Here is a 19,371-nt window from a genome sequence, read left to right as displayed (position 1 = left end):
AAAGAATCAGGATTGCCCTGTCCCAGGTGCAGAATCCAGTACTTGCCCTTGTCAAACTTCATATAGTTGGTGATTGTCTAACTTTCTGATGCATTAAGGTCTCTCTGCAGGGCCTCCCTGCCTCCGACGGAGTCAGTAGCTCCTCCCAGTTTAGTTAACTGGCAAACTTCTTTCTGTTTTTCCATGTTTTTCTGCACTGCCACTTCAGCCAGGTTTGGTGACACAGCAAAAAAGATGAGGACCTTGAATCATGGCACCACCACAAAGGCCCTATTTGAGCACACTCTAAGGGCAGCCAGGAGTGTGCTTATCTAGCTTATTTGGAAGATTTTACTTTTACCCTGATGTGTCCTTTATTCTCTGTCCTAAACCACACTTATTCTTGATCCAAAGAGCTTGAATGAGTGAAACCACTCAGTAGAGAAAGTGGAATTAAGAACAAATATGCAAATAATAAAATATATTTATACCCAGTAGTGACATCTACGATCTAATGCAAGGACAAAATGATTATATATAGTAGAGTATTTGCTGGAGATTCATTAGGGAGTTTTCTTTGTCTCTACTTGTTCTGTTACAGAGCAGGAGTTTTTTTTCTTTCATGGCTTTGTGGGGTGCAACTCCACACTGGAAAATATCCATCACTGGAAAAAACCATTTTTGATGTTTATACAAATGCATGAGATTTGAATACACATCCAATCAGAGAGAGCACTTGTATAAGCAGAAGTTTTGAATCTGTTATGTGTTCTGCAGAAGAAATGTTACTAATCATTTTTACAAAAAATGCATGAGATGTCTAAATTATCTGAAGTTTGGCAACTTTCCCCTCCTAAAAATAGAAAGAAGTTGTCTTTATTAATACTTGTTAATGCTACACATGCAATGTCACTGATGCAAAGGTCACTAGCTTAAAAATAAGGGTTTAACAACCAATTACACAGCAAAACAAGCCAGTTTTAAAAAAGCAGCTTAACTCCTTATAACCTTTCCAAAACAGAGCCTGAAGAAAAGCATATGAAAACCTTTACTCCATTGCATTAGAGAAGGGTTTTTTACAATTTCAGGTTAAAATATATATATATATAAAGAGAGAAACAAAGAAGAAGTATTAGAAACACAGACTTTCCTTCTCTTTTTCTTTTCTCATATTTCATGTTTTCAGAATAATGAGGAACCTCGTCAGTTTAGGTAAATGACCACTTTGCCTGTGTTGTCTCTCTCAGAAGATTCTTTATCAGTTGCTTCCCTGCAGAGAAGCCAAGATCTGAAAGGAGGAGCTGGTGGCAGCAGCCATGCGCTTCTGCCTCATTGCTGTTGTGGGATAAATGAGCTGTGGGGTCACAGTCACACTGCAAAAACTAAGAAAACAAGCATGGAGTGACTCCACAGGAATTTTTATCTTCCATTTCAACACAGCTTACGGGCTGCGTGCATTAAAGTCCCAACTGGAAAAGTTCACAGAGCCTAATCCTGAAACAAGTGCCTTTGACATGTACTTAACTGATGTCAAGGGGTACAAAGCTAAGCAATCCTAATGCTTATTTCAAATTTTACTTTGCTCTGAAGAAAAGAGTTCCAAGCTGCCCTCTGGAAAATTATCACAAAAAGTTAAGGAGATGGCACTGAAAGGCACACTGGAGTTTGTAAGCTGGTCTATTTACCTGCACCTTCTGCCATGTGACTTTTCCAGATCTAAAACACCATGTAATAAAGGGCAGAAACTTGCCGTGATGCTCACCATATCTTCAACCAAATGAATTAGGAAGATCAACAAGGTCCTACTTCCAAGCTTAACTAACATATTCATTTATTAACTTGAGAAAATTCTTTGATCCCCTGGTATTTTGAAAGGATATCTCGATTCTCTGTGAGAAATGCAGCCTCAGGGAGTCTGAGCAGGGAGGAACATGCATTGTCCTCAGCACCCCAGATTTGATTTGAGTTTGTCCAACAATCCTAAGAGAAACTGCCAAGGCACGGTATGTCATCCTGATTTATGGGGGACAGTGACTAAGGAAAACAGCCACGAACAACTACGCAACTGGCACGCACCTCACTGCTGAGAAACACAAAAATGAAACGACAGCTGGGTCACCTCCCCAGTGCAACTCTGGGCTGAAAAACATTAACTTTGGGGAATCAGAATGATTTGCTGACAGCGTTAGACACAACTTTGTGTAGTCTGTCAGTTTAATTGCAGAGTATGAAAAGGGACAGGAAAACAATTAGGACTCTATCTGAGCATAGGTGCTAATAGAAATTTCATAAAAGTGAGTGAGAAAACTGCCTAGCTGCAAACCCTGTTAAAAAACAAAAATCTTTGTGAGCCTTTTTGCTATTTATTTTCCTCAGCAGATAGATGTCAAAAAGGCCCATGCTCATATTTCTATTTGTTTTTGTTTTCTAGGATTTCAGCATGCATTACAACCCCAAATCTCAGTAGGAAAGGTCCAGAATACAATTTCCTTTAAATGGTCATCACTTCAGGCTTGTAAAAGACCGTAGTAACCATAGTGAAAGACACAGGGCTATCCAGTTTAGCAAGTTTTACTCAAGAATTTTAGTTAAATACTACAAGCAGCCACCACACAAAACAGAGTCACTTTCTTCCCATCCTCCCATTCTCAACTGTCTTGATCCTTCTCTGGTTTTCAACCATTCTGGTAGCAGGTCTATTAAGGATACCTCTAAGGCTAATTCATATCAGCACTTCTCTCTTTTGTCTGAATGAGTCCCTTTCATAATCCAACTATATTATTTATTATATTACAGATAAATCCCAAAGAGGACAGTTAATGTATTATCACTTCATTAAAACACTGTTTACTGGGATCAGTACTGGCTTCACTCCTATATTGTATTGTGCCCAATACCATAATTTCGTTGACTATCTTGAAGAATTTTAGAAAAGCACACTTATAAATTACACGGATATTAATTTGCCATAAAATGAACAAATTTGTAGGCAAATCTTGGGTTACTCCTACATTTTTGTTTGATTATACATGTAAAAACATAATTAGCTGGTAGAAGCAATTCAGCTTTTCTGCGTTTGCCGTTGTTCTGGCTCCCACACACAGCCGTCCGCTCTTGGCAGAGCAGATGCAGCTTCTCATTGATTTAATTTGTTTGTCTTCCACAAAGCTCCTGGACCAACTTCATAATTTAATCATGACTAGATTCCGATTTGTGATATTGTTGGCACAATGCCTATTGTTCACAACAAAATTTATGAATCTGAAGAACACTTGCCTCTAAGAAAGAAACTTGAGGATTTTCTTCCTGCCGCTTGAGTTAATGTACTCAGCAGATGGAGCTGTTAAATACTCCTATTTTAATAAGATTAGACTGGATTACTGAAGTTCTGAGGAAATTCTGTCTGATTATCACACTTCTCTACTTCTTAAAACATTTCTAGAGTAATCTGTTTATATTAACTACATGATTTTCTTAAGCTAATAACTGAATCCAAAATAACAAGGCATGAAGATGCCTTACACTATGCTGACAAAGGCTTGACTAAAAGGAACAACCAAAAGAACAGGCCAACAATTGTGTTTGGAGTAAAGCAGGACACCTTGAAGATGAAGCTTCAGTGGCACTGACTCCAGAATGACTCTCTAAATTATTAAAGAAGAGTTACACAAGCATCTAAACAGCTAGGGAGCAGAAACAATAGTGCATAATTTATTTGAGCAATTAACTAACGAATCAACAGTCTTTGAACAATGATTTCATCCAGAGCACTGTTCTGAATCCACCCACACGGTTAAAAGAAACTGGATAAATCATCCTGGTTCACAAACACATTTGAAGAAACCACAGTCTTCGGGAGGATACGCCACAAGAAGAAAGTAAGTTTAATGAGTAAGTTTTTCATTATAAACTATTTGCTCAGCTATAATCAGCCATCAAGTGACTGAACACATGCTGAAATGTGAGGGTGGAAACCTTACAGCCTCCAAATGCCTGAGCCGTGCACAGATAGAGGAACCAGCTGGAAGTGCGGCACCATCACCTAGATAATCACAGGCTCCAAGCACTCAGTGGGGACCAGCTTTGAACGGATGCCCAGAAGCCAAAAGAAACAAATTTCATTCCCATTAAAGAGATTTATGGATTTCTTTGGTTCCTATGAAAATTGAACTGTGCTAATAGAAAAAGACAAACAAAATTATAAATAAAATAAATTATAATGCAAAATGCATGCCTTTGCTTCATTCCCTGCTCTAGGCCTTGATGACACACATAAAGCTCAGGATCGAGCAAAGGGGCCCTAAAAGTCCCAGAATTACAGAAGAGTGGAAGCTGTCTTGAAAAATTACCATTATGGGGTTCACATGTCACAGAGGAAAAGAGAGCCAGGAAGACTGTGCTGAGGCAGGGATTTTAGAACACCTTCAAGCAAACCTTGAAGAGCTCTGTCACAGGGAATCCCATGGTTATATGAAGTATGTTATGGACCTCACCAGTACAACCTCAGGCACAGCACAGTGATGCTTTGCCATGTCCTAACCTCAGCACTGAAAACCGCAGCATGGAATCTCACACAGAATTCCAGCTACCACTGTATTTGGTAAAAGCCCATCTTTTGCACTTTTTCACTCCATTCACCTCCTTTATTTCTTTAATCCCATTTATTCTTTTTACTTGACTGTCAATCCAGAGTAATGGTGTTAAGTTAACATTTACTATGGAAGAAGAAGTGAGATCAGATTCCATTCTTTGAATATGACCTTAAAACATGGGCTGTCAGAAAACAGTAAAATTGATCATCTGTTGAAAAATGTTACAATTATGTCAGTGTTAGTAAATTAGTGGCAGAGAACGTGCCTGTGTGCTGTACCTCTACTGTTGGCAGTGGTATCATTAGAATGGCCCTAAAGCAGTTGGCCTATGACAATTATTAGTCTCCAAAAGGGAGCACACAGTAACCCTGCTTTGGCAAAAAAGTGAGTTTGACAGTATGGACAAGGAGTGTTCAGTGACAGTTCAGAACCAAAGACAGCATATTTCATTTACTAGTGTAGATGTAACTTAAGAGGATTAATTGGTCTTTACCTTCTAACTCTTACATGACTGCAAAGATGGGAGCATCCATCCATTCATTGCCACCATCACCACTGTTTGGCACTGCAATCCTGCTAGGCAAGGAAGAGCACTCTATTTGGGGCTGAAGGTGATGAACATCAACACAGAGAGAGAGCCGCTGCATGTCATTAAAACTGTTAGGATGATCAGCACAGCTTTCTGCCTCTGCTGCTTCCCAGGGTTGAAAGTTTCCCACTACCTCCAAGCCTGCAAAGCAGCAACTACCATGTTATCACCCCTGTGTGTGTTGATAAAGGAACAGTTCTGGGCACGTAACATCTGGAGTGTCTGTAAGTATGACACAATTTACAAACTCCTTCCCTGGAAAGCTGTGGAGATGTAAACCAAAGGTTGTGCTTAGTAACAAAAACTCAGTCTTCCCTGTTGAAAGGCTAGAAAAATCTCTGTATTTTCATAATGCTGAGAGTAAAGGTCTGTTACTCTTACAGTGATAACATCTGTGCCAGGACAAATGAAGACAGATGGTCATCACACTGACAGGACTGCTAATGAGAGGGAAAATCAGCCCTGTCTGCATGCTGCCCCTACCAGAGAAAGTTCCTTTTTCAGGTACGATGTTGAACAGGTATGTTCAACTGTCTGTATCCTGTGCTTTGTGCAGTGAGTGGCTACACAAGTGAAATAATTAAAAAAAAGTCAGGGCATGAACTTGAGCACTGTGTTGGTACTGTCCATATTTTTATATTGTTAGTACAGATTCAGCTGTGATTTTAGCAAGTCCAAGCTAATTCTCTTCCAGATAGTAGCCAGGAAAGGTCTGAGGAATAGCCTGGGCCAAAGACCTTTCCCAAAAGGCAGTTTGGATATGGTCATCCTGTGCAAGTGGGCAGGAGGATTTCATCTGAATAGTTAGCTGTGCTGTGCCATATAACCTCAAGGCCAGACCACAGTTCCTGGCTCACTTAATTTTCTTGCACAAACATAATTACTGATATCAAGGAAAAATATTTGGGACTACTGTTTTGTCAAGTACTAATTCTGATTTTCTTCTCAGTAGGGAAGTTACAACTCTTTTTTTATGTTGGTTAAGTCTGAAACCCAGGTCAATGGTAAAATCTTTATTAGAAGCAATATTTTACCAAGATATAAGTCACATATCACTAACCACTCTTTACATACGAAGAAGAGGCAGCAGTGGTGGCAAGACTGAACCGTCATCTGGTACAGCAGGACTGGTGTGCCATTTTCCATTGCACAAGGAAACATTAAATAAATTAAGGTTCCTTTCACAGGACTGGTAAAACACATGGCTGAGGGAGGGAATATGGCAGAAGTACGTAAAATAAGAGTGAACTAAAGAATTATTTACTGTCTCTTCACTATAAGAACTAAGGCACACCCCCAGAAACTGTCCAATGGAATGTTCAAGACTTGAATAGGACACAGTGAAAGGAATTATTTCTTCACAAAACATTCAACAAGGTGTGGGGTCCCTTGACACGTCGCATGTGTCAGAAGTTTACATGAGTTCTAACACGAATTGGTCAAATTATTAGAAGAAAAGCCTGTCAAGGGCTCCTAAATTTGGCGACACCGCCTCTGGACTCGGGGCCACCTTGATCCTCCAGTTGATTAATAGTGGATGAATATTCTGGGAAATATCACAATAACTGTATGTTTCCCTGAATATCTGCTGTTGGCCACTGCTGGAAACATGCTACAGTGCTGGACAGATCTTTCATCTGTATCAGTATGGCTGTATTATGTTCTTACCTGCCTGCTCTGCTACCCCACCATTAAACCTGTTTGTGGTCTGTTTTCTCCCATATTTATTATAGAACTGGCCTCGCAGGGGACAAGAGACTCTTCCCCTTCTTTTCCTAAATAAGAGCAAGAAGTAGGAAGGGGACTCTCTTCCTCAACTGGTCAGGAGTTGTAGGAAGAGAAGGAAGGAGAAACCACTCCATCCACAGGAAAGCTGGAGGATTTGAACAGCACTGTGTACAACAGAGCCTTCATCTACTCCCTCTTTTCTTCTCTGTCCCTGAGCTTATATCGACATTTGGGTGAAGAGAGGAAGATATCACTTCCTGTACCAAATGCCTGCTCTTCTCCAGAAGGCCGACAGGTTCAGTTCAGACTGAATTGAACTCCAAACCAAGAGGGGCTTTAATCTTTGTCCAATGGCAGAAAAATTCGACTGTGATCCACCCTCACTTTTTAGGAACTGTATTTATTCCTCAACTTGTAATCTAAGGGCACTGGTTCATGGGCTCAATACTGTGATCCCAGGATGAACCTCAGTGGTTTATGACAAGAAGCCATAAAAACACATTGTATCGTTTAGCCTCCAGGTCAGTGACCTGGTCCAAAACCACAAACTGAAGAACTAAAGAAGGTCTGAACCTCTAAAAGCTTTGAACATGCTATACAGTAAATTAAAAATGAAATGGAAGAGTAACTCCTATCTCTCAGCCTCTCACATCCAAGCAGGCATATGCCTGACTCATGAACAGTGTTAGGCACGAGGGCTAGAGTAAATTATACAAGATCCGTTATAGTTATACAAGTCAGTCCCGAACACTTGAAGTCTAGCCATGGAAGAGCTCATTGCTTGGAGAATCTCACCTTAGACAGTGGCAATATATGTTTATGCCTGCAGCCAGACATTACAGCTGGCTCTCATTGCTCAGTCCATAGGAACAGAGCTTCTGAGAGTGATGTGTCAGCATAATTTGGTTTTATTACATTTTTCTTCTCATAAAATACACATATTAAAAAGCCTTAATTAAAATTTTTATTATATTTTTCCCTAATCTTTCACAATCCTCTTTGAATTATAGATGCAAACAGTAGTTTGGGAAGCATGGAATCAAAGGTTAGTTTTCTAGACCTTCTGTAGTCAGCAAGACTCAGTTTCTCTAAAATAAAACATACGTCTTATTCCTTCCAGCTTCCAGCTTCCTCCTTGTACAAGGGTTGCCCTTCAGCATTTCCGTCAGGAGGTAAAGAAGAAAAGCTCTTTGACACAAGAAGGATTACTTATTTCATTGCCTAGCATGTTTGTTCTGTGCTCCCATTTCCCATATTATTTCCTTTGTTTTTTCCCCCTTTTTCCCATAGGAAGGCTATTTTTGTGCTAGTACTGTACCATGTTTGTGCTCTTTTTGCAGCTCTGTTTTGGTGCTTCAAGACTTTGCAAATTAAGGAAGGGGGGCTTAACTGTTAGTAAGGTCTTTTTCTTCTCATTTTCTGAGAGATCCCCCCCAGTACTCTGCACTGCTCACACAGATATTCAGCTGAGGGATGGAGGGAAAAGCTGGTTACAGTAAATGCAGGGTGGTGGTTTTTTGCCTGTTTTGGGCTTGGGTTTTTTTGGCTTTTTTTTGGAAAACAAGTAATTCATGTAATAAAACCAAACCATCTAACACACAGTGAGCTAATACCACAATGTCAAATTCTGGAAGTAGGATGCATGGTGGAGCCAACAATGACAAGTAGAATAATTCCAAGAAATGTCACAACTACAGTAGTTCCTCAGTACATATTTAGAAAGATCAAGACCCATTACCCAAACTTTCCACAAGTTAGCTGAAAAGATGCTCCATATAAAGTATGCTAGTAGAGCAGCGAGATTTCTACTCTTCTTTCTTCCCTATGTGAGTCAAAAAATCTCTCCTTTCTCTCTATCTTTTCAATCTTAGAAATGTCAGGAATGCAATATCCTGTTTTCTTTGGTTTTGCTGGGGGGCCTTCTGTGTACTTGAAGAGATGTTTAAATGCTGAAACTTTAATAAAGAGCTCTGTTGTCCAAAAGAACCTCATTAGTCATGGACAATGAAAGACTTTTAATAGTAACATCAACAATATGCATACAAAAAATCAAAACAGTGTTTAAAAGCCCTTTCTTCTCTCAAATGCAAAAAATCCTCTTACTGCAGTCTGGTGATAGCCTCACTTTATTACTCTGTGGTCAGCTTTTCTGTTTGTAAAACTGTGATTTCTATTGTAAACACCCCTTCTCAGAAATTCCCTTCTGCTTTTGGAAAGGCACCCTTTCCAAGGTTTTTACAATCCATCACAAAAAGGTAAAAGAGATCCCATTTTTGTCCTTTTGAAAAATTTTTACTCTTGAAATAATACAACTTTTAAGAACTCCAGCCTAACAAAAGTGATTTTATAGTAAGTCAGGGAAGCGCAGACTAATAGTATTTTACTGTAGATGAACCTTTCACAATAATAAAATATGATGTTTTACTGCACACCCTTGCTAAGGCTTCTGAAATGTGATGAATAGAAATAGAACATATTTGCTTCCAGAGGAGAGAGAGTAAACACAAGCACACTCACACTCTGATTACTTAGGTGCTACAAAAAATTTTCTTAAAAAAATAAATACTTCTCTGTGAAACTTAACTAGTGTTACAAACTTGATAAATGTAATACCTAATTTATTAGGTAAGCCAATAAGGAAGAATCAAAGCTAAGCTAAAAAGGAGGAATCCATATAGCAAAATGAAAACAGAGATGGAAAGGTCCAGATAAAGTATTTACCTTTAAGCAATTTGTATTCTCTCTGCTTTTTTGTAATGCAATCAAAGTCATTAACTATATATAGTTTAGTGTCTCTTCTGACAGCAAAAAATAACTTAGCAACACAACCAAGTCAATCCCTTGTTTTACAATACAACATGTTTTTAATTAAGAAAGAATGCCAGGATGAAGGAGACCTTACAAGTTCAATAAGCTGAGACCTTTCAGTTTCTGGAAGTGGGGGGAAAGGGTTAAGCTTTTTATTGTAAACTTCACATGTTTTATGTTAATACAACTATTTAAGCCCTTTCTTGACTTTCTGATCATGTCTTTTGACAGGAAAGGGAGTATTTGTTTTTGTCTGATTTTAACTCTCAGGAAAGCAAACTAGAACTGTCCAAAAATGTCTGTTCTTTATTCTGACCTCTGCCTTCCAAAAGGAGCAGTTTAGGCATGATGCATTTTCCAGAGAATGGAAGTATAAAATTCCATTTCTAATGGAAAAATCTTACCTGGATAATCATTCTTGTCTACATCTGAGTCTCCCCTCAGAGTGAAGCCAAATCCCGAAGGCATGGACTGTGAGGCCCAGGCTCCATTGAGAACCTGGGAAGGGTTAGTGTTTAACCCATTACTGTATCCATTGTAAATGAGAACTTTCCCTCTTCTGTCTTCTCCTGCAAATGGTGCGCCAATAGCAATGTCTGCAGTGCAAAAAAAAAAAAAAAAAGAAAAAAAGAATGGGCACAATTAAAAATTAACTCCCTGCAGGAAAATAGACACGAACGGCTTCTACTACAAACATGCAAGATCTTCAACATTCTGTACTTCTGTACACATTCTAGTTTTAAGGCAAATATAAAAAATGTTTGCAGTGTCTTTTCTGTGTCAAAGTTTCACGACAAAAGCTTATAAAATAATCCTTTGAAGATGTTATTGAATTATACTAAATAGCCAGTCCACACTGGATTCCTCTACATATTTCCAGGGCAGTTAACTAGCTTCAATAAACCAAGATCTAATGAATGCCTGCTTCTACTTTAATATTTTTAAACAGGCACAAATTTTCCTTGATTTCCTCTATCACCTAATTAAAAAGGAACAGCTGTTAGATAAAACTAATTTTCTTTTTCCAGATAAAATATATACATAGACAAAAAAATTCCATCCCTTAAATATCCATTGCTTTAGTATACAAAAGAGAACAATGGAATATCATGTTTCCATTTATACCAAGATGTCATTTTACTGAGAAATAGGAATATTACCAGGTCAGGATTTTAACAGGAGGCCTTGGGCACTACACAGTTAAACACTTCAGTCCTCAAAAATGAGGTGCCATATCCAAGAAGCAGAACTCACAGTGCTCTTCTTACTTCCTATGCATGGGATGTGGAGACAGTAATTTGTCTAGACTGAAATTCAACAGCCACACTATCTGAGCTAGCCAATAGAAGACACTAGAGGATACATATCTACAACTCTTACTTTTACATTCTGATCTAGAAGCTGATGCTGGACTTCTTTATTAAACTTAAATTGAGCACCTGGAAACTGTAGCTTCACACTAAAGGCAGAAGTGCACCAATGCTCTACGGTTGGCATCTTCAGTTATGAAGCAGAAGACTTTGGCTCTAGATTCTTCTTAGTCTTTACACAGTGACAGAGAAAAACAGCAGTCTCCTACCTGCCTTATCTGAATTCTGGAGAGCAGACTACCATTCCCTGCTCAGAGTAGCTGAGGGCATCTGCTATTGATCACAGGTAGAAAATAGGAAGTCTCCACCATGGAGTTCAGCTGTCTGAACTCCATGGTGGTATTCCAGGACAAGCCAGTGAGGGTATTCTCAGCAGTCACAATCCAATGGTTTCTACCCACAGGATGGTATTCATATTTTGTGCAAGCTGAACCCCAATACAATCCTATGACTCCCAACATGACTTTTCCTTGCACAGCAACCACATAGTGAGGACCTTGCCCTAGAATCTAGTGGCTAGAGCACTGTGAAAAACAGCCCTCAAGTTATGGAAGAGCCAAGTCTATTGATTTTTCCTTTGTGGGCCAACTATCTTAAAGGCTACTGCGCAAAATAGCTCCTCTAGGAAAAACTTCTTGCTGTTCTAGATGCAGAGATGCCTACTTTGAAGATCTCTAACATCCTGAAAAAAAGAAGTAAGGAAATGCATGCAGGGAAAAACAAGGTGCTACTGACCACATCTAGGAGGCTAACTCTAGGTGCTCAAGGCATCCCAGCCATCTCAGGTGATTAAACAGTTACTTTACTTGTACTGTTTTCTTGAATGTAGGCTGCCCAGTTAACTTGCATGAACATTTTGTTGTGTGCATGTGCTATAACCATTTGAAAAAAGACCCATTATGCAAGTTTCTTTTGGTGCCCAAGTACCAATGGAAGGCTGATTCCAAAACAGTACTTCTGTACCTGTCAAATTCTTTCATTGTTGACAAAATGCTCCATGTACTGAGCCTCATTCAATTCTCAGACTCTTCCCAGCATTTGCTTTTAAAGAAGTGCAAACAGCTTAACTAAGTAAATAAATGTAATTATAGTCATAAAACAAAAAACCAATATTTTTATTCAAATGAACATACTAATATTTAGTAAAAATAGCACTGTAGTCAATATGATTGCCCTCTTATTGGGAAGTTTTTCATGATTTGGCTCTCAATATCAATTTCATTAACATTGGTGTAAATTCTCATGACCTTCAAAGGCTGTTACAAGTAAAAAGGCCTTTTTCAGCCACTGCACAGACACTGCTTAGCCATTTTTAATTTCAATGTTAGACAGAGATATACTGCATTAAATACAAATTACCATTATATCCATCTTGATTGAGATCCCCAAGGTGTGTGATTGCACTGCCAAATCTACCAAACACTTCTGTGCCTGTCAGAATTTGTGGATCTCGGAAGAGGAATGCACTTTCTTGCAGGTACAGATAAACTTGCCCAACTTCTTTAGGCTTGCTCTCAAATTCTCGTTCCATAAAGAGAGGGGCACCAACTAAGATATCATCTAAACTGGAACAGTCAAACAAAAAACAGTGTCACTAACAGGTTGAGTGCAAACAACACAGTTTAGGCATTTGCTAAAAGTGGAAGCTGATAATTATAATAGAGTCATATTCTAACTGAGGAAAGAAGGCAATTCTAGATTTCTAGTCCAAACACTTGTTAAAAGCATGGTCAATTAGGGAAGGCTGCCCACAGCTATGCCCAGTCCAATTATGAATATCTCCATGGATGGAGACTCCACAAATTCTCTGGGCAACTGCTTCCAGTGTTTGATCACCATCACAGCAAAACCAATTATTTTTAGGTTTAAACAGAATTTCTTGCACTCCAATTTATGCTCACAATAGACACTGAAAACAGACTTTGCAGTTAACAATCACGAAGTCAGCAATTTAACTAATGGGGAATCTGTGTTACCAGAACAAATTCTGTAGATCTGTTCTGCTAACAGTGCTAGTGAGAGACAAATCTTAATATAAAATCTAGTTTCTGCAACTTATACATCAGTAAGCGAACAACAGAAAAAATATCCCTGCCACTTTACAGCCAGTTTTTGAGTAATATACATGGAATAAAAGGAGAGCATTAATTAACAGAGAATGCCTCATCACTAATTCAAATAGAAGCTGGGAGAAAAAGCCACAGCTTTATTTCTGAAAACACTTCTGTTCAATATTAGGTACATGAATAGCTGCAGTGCTCACATAATTTGTTGTATGGAGTTTTAAAGAGAAAGGATATCATCAAATCACAAAAATATGATACTTAGAGGGAAAATAACAGAAAATTTCTGTCCATTTTGCTACTCCAAGAAGAATCAGTCAAAGAATACAGACTAATCAAAGGATATTTTCCATGTTGTTGTTCTCTATAGGCATGTTTCAGAACATGTTATTGATATTTATTTAGTGGAAAAGCAAGACCTTAATAAACTGAAGAATAAAATCAGTGAGATTGATAGAAACATAACAAGCAGAAGTATTTTTAATGGATTATTCTGAGATATGAAATGAGAGTATAAAACTGCTGAAGGTTGCTCAAGCCCATGCAAACTAATAAAATAATTCCCATTACATTCAGTGGATATTGATCATTCATATTAACTAGCATTATTTGATACCAGAATTTTTAATCTGGAAAAACATATTCTCTTGCCCTAAAATGAAACTTTGTTCAAACTTTGTAAAACTCATAGAAAACCTTTTATTCCCAATTCATCATATTCCCAATATCAACATTTTCCCAAAGGCTTTATCTATGAGTAAACCAATTTAGTAAAAGTCGCTACATTGTTTTTCCTAATCCTGCCAGAAAAAAATCTATATGATTTAGATCAGCTACTACTTTACCAGAAGTATATATTATGGTTCTAAGATACATACCACAGAACTTAGCACAGAATATCTCAGCTAGAAGCCTTGTAATCATATTGTACAACATACAGATTTTAGAAGTTGTGACAAAGTACTTCTAGAAATGTTATTTTTTTTATCAAGTTTTATAGTATGTTTCCATAAAGGAAACCGTATTTCAAAATGTCATGTCACTTTGGTACAGCTGTTCTTTTTTATGTCAGATTTTTACTCTATGGCAAGAATAACTAAAAGGAAGGAAGTAGGTGCTGACTTGACATCTGTGGTAGGGATTTTCCTTTCACACCGAACATCAGAAGTCCTTTACTAATGGAAGATATTTGTGCTTGGGACAGAATATCAGCTGAAGTGGTTGCCATGAAACAATAGCAATAACAAAATCCAATCACAAATGTTATTTTAAAAATAACTTATTTTATGTATGCCATGAACTAAAAGCATTACGCAGTAGCAATATCAGCAACTACTAGATATTCCCATGGGACCCCATGGAGTTATGTGCTGTATAAACCATAAAGTAAAAGATGAGCTTGGCTCCCACAAATATTCTACAAATAAACAATTGTAAGACTAAGGGAAGATTATTTTTTTAGAGGTGGTAAGGAACCAGATCAGTGAATCAGGAAGCTCCCAGTACATTGATGTAAAATATACAGATACCCAGATAACTTTGTAGTTCATAGAACAATATCCAGAGCCCCTAAAATGCTGAAAAGAGAGGCAGACTATCTACCATGGCCTCAAATTCTCTAAGCAGAAGCCTATCCCAGAACACAAAATTCATGAGCTGAGACAGAAAGCAAAGAGACAGGAGCTGGAGCTTGTGCAGAGAGCACAGCATCTCAGCTAGAAGGGCACAGTGCTGGATTATTTTTCTAGGAAAATTTGTACTTTGCTAAAATAAATGACAATGACTGTAAAAAATGCGTGAATGGTCCAGGGAGCAGGGACCAGAACCCAATAGCTAAGACGGCTCATCATCTGATGTACTGAGGGAAAGATGGAAGGAAGACCAGTCATCTAATACACTGACCTATTTCTAAATTGGTTATGGGCAGCAGAGCTCCCTGGAACACCCCAAGCATTTGGTTTGCCTTCCCTCCAGGTCTTTGCATGTACCACCCCCACCAAAGCCTTTCTTTGCTTACTCCCTTGATTTTTCCATTCTCTGCCAGTGCTGAACCCTGTAGGTCAAGGCCAGCCGCTTCAGCAAGTCCTCTGCAAGAAGGAATTCTTCCTCAGGCAATTCTAGGCGTTGGTGTTTAGAGTTTGGGGTTTTTTGATCTGTCACAGAACTGTGCTACAGCTAAAACGAAAGGATTCGTCAGCTACCCAAACCTCCCTAATCCTTATTTACTTATTTCTCATTCTTTTCCAAGTGGATAAAATGAGCAAGCAACTGCTTCTTGCCATACTTCAGTCAGTTTTGCCTCCCAGCTTCTACAGTTTAATTATTTCGATAACAAGCAGCCAAGGAGGTGTGTGGGGGGGTGTTTACTTGTGTTCTAAATACCTATGTGATTAGTATTATGCATTTTTGTTGGTGAAGGAGGGTATTTCGATTGGTCTTTTGAACTGAGGAGTTTATGTTTACAAAATTGAGAGTTTTGAGCCAAATTCAGGTTGATGTGATTCCTTTTAAAAAGTATAAGAGTAAAGCAAAAGCCCTTGGACATTAATACTAAATCATGAAGTGCAGTTCAGTTTGCAGTGGTATTTTGAACTGGTTGGTTGGATTTATTTCATTACTGCATTAAGATGTTACAGTTAACATAAATTATATATTCATTTTTGTTCCAACACAGAAAGGTAACCAGCCAGTATGACTTCCTTTCTGATTGAAGAAAAAAAAAATCTTTAAAAAGCACAAAGCTGACCACCTGCTGAGACTGTGTGCCACTCCTTTGTATCCTGCCGAGTAATAAAAAGCAGTATGGGAAATGTCAAGAGGTCAAAGTATAACTCTGGAAAGCTTTGATATAGGCCAAATAAAAAAACCCAGTAAACAGTTTATTTCACTATTTTTATTGGACTGTTTCAGGCTAATTGAAAGTGTTCTCTTTTTCCCCCTTTACTAAGAATGTAGCCTGTAAGTTAATGGCAAAGCTTGATTTGTTAAGTTTCATTGTGGATTTCTCATTATTAGCAGGAGGCAACTGAACAGTAGTTCAAAGAGTATCCTCAGTGTCCCTGTCCTGCCTGCAATCCTGATGTGGTACAGATAAAACTGCACCAGAATACCTGCAGAACTGCTGGAGTAGAAGGTATACAGAACTTTTTTCCCATGATGAGCCAAATCTTTGAGCCATGTGTTCAGTCTACAGCAAAGTACCATTCCTAGTAATCTTTTATTAATCTTTTCAGCAAATAAATTAATTAGGTTTCTGCTACTGGTAAGGCTATCACTACCTTCTTATATTTAGCTGCAAAAAGCCTAAATGAATTTGAAGTGTTAATTTTCCTTTTGCCTTTTTTTTCCCCTCTCTTTTACTCTTCAGATAAATATTTCAATTGACTATATGTGCAAACCAGCAAAGAGAGACTACATATCTAATCAGACATGTTTATCAAGTAGAGCTTTTTGTGTTTTGTTTTCTGTGGGATGTTTGGATCTCAGGAAGAGTCATTAGATTTCTTTTAAGATATAGACTGGGAGACCACACAGGCCTCAACAACAGTTTGATTATATTTTTGACATAAACTGTGGTTTTAGAGGTACACAGAAAATATGAGACCTGCCAAGTAACCCTATGGTTAACAGGAAATAACCTGCCAAGGAAATAAGTAGGTTCAGTGAGAAGTTAAATAGCAAGTTCCCTGAAAGTCTAAAGAGTATCTATTGGAACTTAGATTAATGTTTCTCCACTCATTTACATTCGTAATACATTAGTAGGACAAAATTAATCCTGACTCTCTATACAATTATAAAAATATGAATTTTCAAAAGTGGTGTTACTATGAATATTTGATCTCAGAAAGCTGGAAAGATTTAAGTACAATGAAGCCACCACTGAAACTACTGAAACTTCTGGGGTTTTTGTTGTTTTGTTTTCTAACTGCAATAACATTTTACTACCTTTTTATTTTTTCTCTTTTCTTGTATCCCTCACCCTTTAAAGGGTTACTAGTCAATGACAGGAAGCAATTATTTAGCCCAGAAAAATTATTTAATGCTGTATGTTTGAGAAATGATCACAAGAAAAAAAATATGAGGTAGATACATCTGAGATCCTTCGCAATAGACAAGAGTATGCCACATCTCTAAGTCCTAGCTCACCTTTGTGCTTCCAAGGCTCTGAGCTTCAGGGATCTTTATCTCCTTGCTAAAAAGCTACTATCAATATTACCTCACGAAAGTCCTATTCTTCTAAAATATTTAATCCAATTTTACATGAGTTGAAAGTTAACAAGTGTTTTGCTCAACAGCGCCTGAAATCCCCAAGTGTCTGAGGCATGACCCTGGGAGCTGAGCAGTGTTCCCCCTCAGACACTCAGAATGCCTGCCGTAACAACTATGGGACATAGACGCTTGTTGGTCCTCGGGATGATAAAAATGGATGGCCAACCAACAGGTGCTGCAATGAGGAAAGAGAAGCTGATGATACTGGAAGGCTTTTAAAACTGAGAAGTGAAGCTATGGATGTTGCAAATGTGAGAAAACTTACCTGCTTTTGAGAATGGAAGAATGAACTTTTCACTTTCACCTATCTCTTCCCAGTGGTAGCTAGTGGTGTTTATTCACTGTTTTTCTATCTGGATCTGTTTCCTAAGACTTCGGACATTCCCACTCTGACACACTACTATGAATAAATATTCCAAAAGACAAACTCACCCGAACTAGGCTTGCAAATACTCGTGCCCCTGTGATTACACAAAGATAAGCCTATGTGAACAATTAAAATTAGAAAAGCAGAGAAGCCAAGAAAAGCATTTTGATGTATGAAGCACCTGAAAACCTGCATTTATTAATAAATATCAGGCATTGCTTCTATGAGTGTTCAGTGGAGCTGAATATATTTGGTAACCTACCCATCATTGTTAACATCAGATACTGCAACTGTGTACCCAAAATAAGACGCCATCTGGAAATAAAAAACAACAGATATGCTTTCATATCAGATATCAATTTTAAAATGTTTTACTGATAATCCTCTTTGTTTTTATGGTAATTAATACCAAAAATTATTTTTTATATTTCTGAAACTATGTTAATGAATCTATATCCTCTAGAGATAAAATATTTCATCACATAGTTGCTTGACATTACCTGTTCACCAGTGAAGTTCTGGATAAAGGTCAAGTCTGAAGAATTAATAATTGATACCTGGTAACAGAAAAATAAGGAAAGTTTCAAGCATACATGGAGTGCTAAAGCATGATGTCAATGCAAACCATTTGTCACACTGCAGGATGGTCCAAGTGGCCAAGAAGAAACAATTATTTTCTGTCTCACTACAGTTTTCCTGTATGATCTTGAACAAATTACTGAGATTTTATGGTTCAAGTTCCCCATGAATAAAATAAGGAAAAGACTACTTTCCTTCCTTACTGGACACTTAACAGCAGCAAATCACAGACTATCAGCTAATCAGTACCTAGGCATGAAAACATGACCTTAAAACATAAAGAAATATATACATACATACATACATAAATACATATATACATATATACACATCCATCTTTCTTCTGAAAAATTTTAATAACAAGTTCCAGAGATACAAGGAATTTTGGGTCCATAAAACTAGAAAATATGTCTGTGGCTGGGATCATTTTTCCCAATCAGGTTAGTTGTGAAACTTTTTTTCCTGTGAGGTAAAAGCTGTATCTACAAATGCATATTGTTTTCCCCTTTCACTTCTAACTTCCTATCATGATTCTTTGCATCTGGTACTCAGTGTATATACTTACAGCACTGAAAGTAAACACTGGGTATGAATAATCTGAACTTGGACTCCTTCCCACTGCAGACAGCCTTGCACGTGAAATGTGCTAATCCTAAGGGTAAGCTCAGGTCTGATAACATGGTGGGTATAGAGATACTAGTCACACTCCAAGCATTCTTGTAATTGACTACTGAAAACAGACTTAGGAAGGTACTAAGTGCTTACCATTTAAAGTCTAAACCAGTAAGGCATTTCAACCCAGCCAGGTAAGACTGAGGGTGAAAGTCAATGACAGTTTTCTCTGATTTAAAAGTATTTTATTAAAGAGACAGAAAATATAATGTAGCTTTTAACCTTTCAAATAGTCTAATTGCCTTCTCACTATAGAAAGGATAAAATGAGGGTCCAGTACATACATAGCCAAAGTTCTGTGCTCCCCTCGGGACTCCAGCAACCAGCTCTGAAAGGATAAATGATCAACAGTGAA

The 19,371-nt window shown here is 38.0% G+C and overlaps 1 protein-coding gene across 1 annotated transcript in view; it reads right to left on the bottom strand.

Annotated features, from left to right (window-relative positions):
* Nucleotides 1-8,163: 8,163 nt before the first annotated feature.
* ITGA8 (integrin subunit alpha 8) overlaps nucleotides 8,164-19,371 on the bottom strand; it is a 33,752-nt gene continuing 22,544 nt past the window's right edge. The window contains exons 10-14 of the mRNA XM_027907377.1: nucleotides 18,266-18,322; nucleotides 18,028-18,080; nucleotides 12,426-12,631; nucleotides 10,101-10,292; nucleotides 8,164-8,354 (exon numbers count right to left, since the gene is read on the bottom strand). Coding sequence (XP_027763178.1) covers nucleotides 8,281-8,354; nucleotides 10,101-10,292; nucleotides 12,426-12,631; nucleotides 18,028-18,080; nucleotides 18,266-18,322 — 582 coding nt within the window. The 3' untranslated portion in view covers nucleotides 8,164-8,280. The remainder of the gene's footprint in view (nucleotides 8,355-10,100; nucleotides 10,293-12,425; nucleotides 12,632-18,027; nucleotides 18,081-18,265; nucleotides 18,323-19,371) is intronic.

Source organism: Empidonax traillii, unplaced genomic scaffold (genome assembly GCF_003031625.1).
Source record: "Empidonax traillii isolate 1590-97213 ecotype Southwest subspecies unplaced genomic scaffold, ASM303162v1 scaffold1446:size109812, whole genome shotgun sequence".
Lineage (NCBI taxonomy): Eukaryota > Metazoa > Chordata > Aves > Passeriformes > Tyrannidae > Empidonax > Empidonax traillii.
Note: the sequence above shows the minus strand (reverse complement) of the source record. Positions and strands in the feature narration are given on the sequence as shown.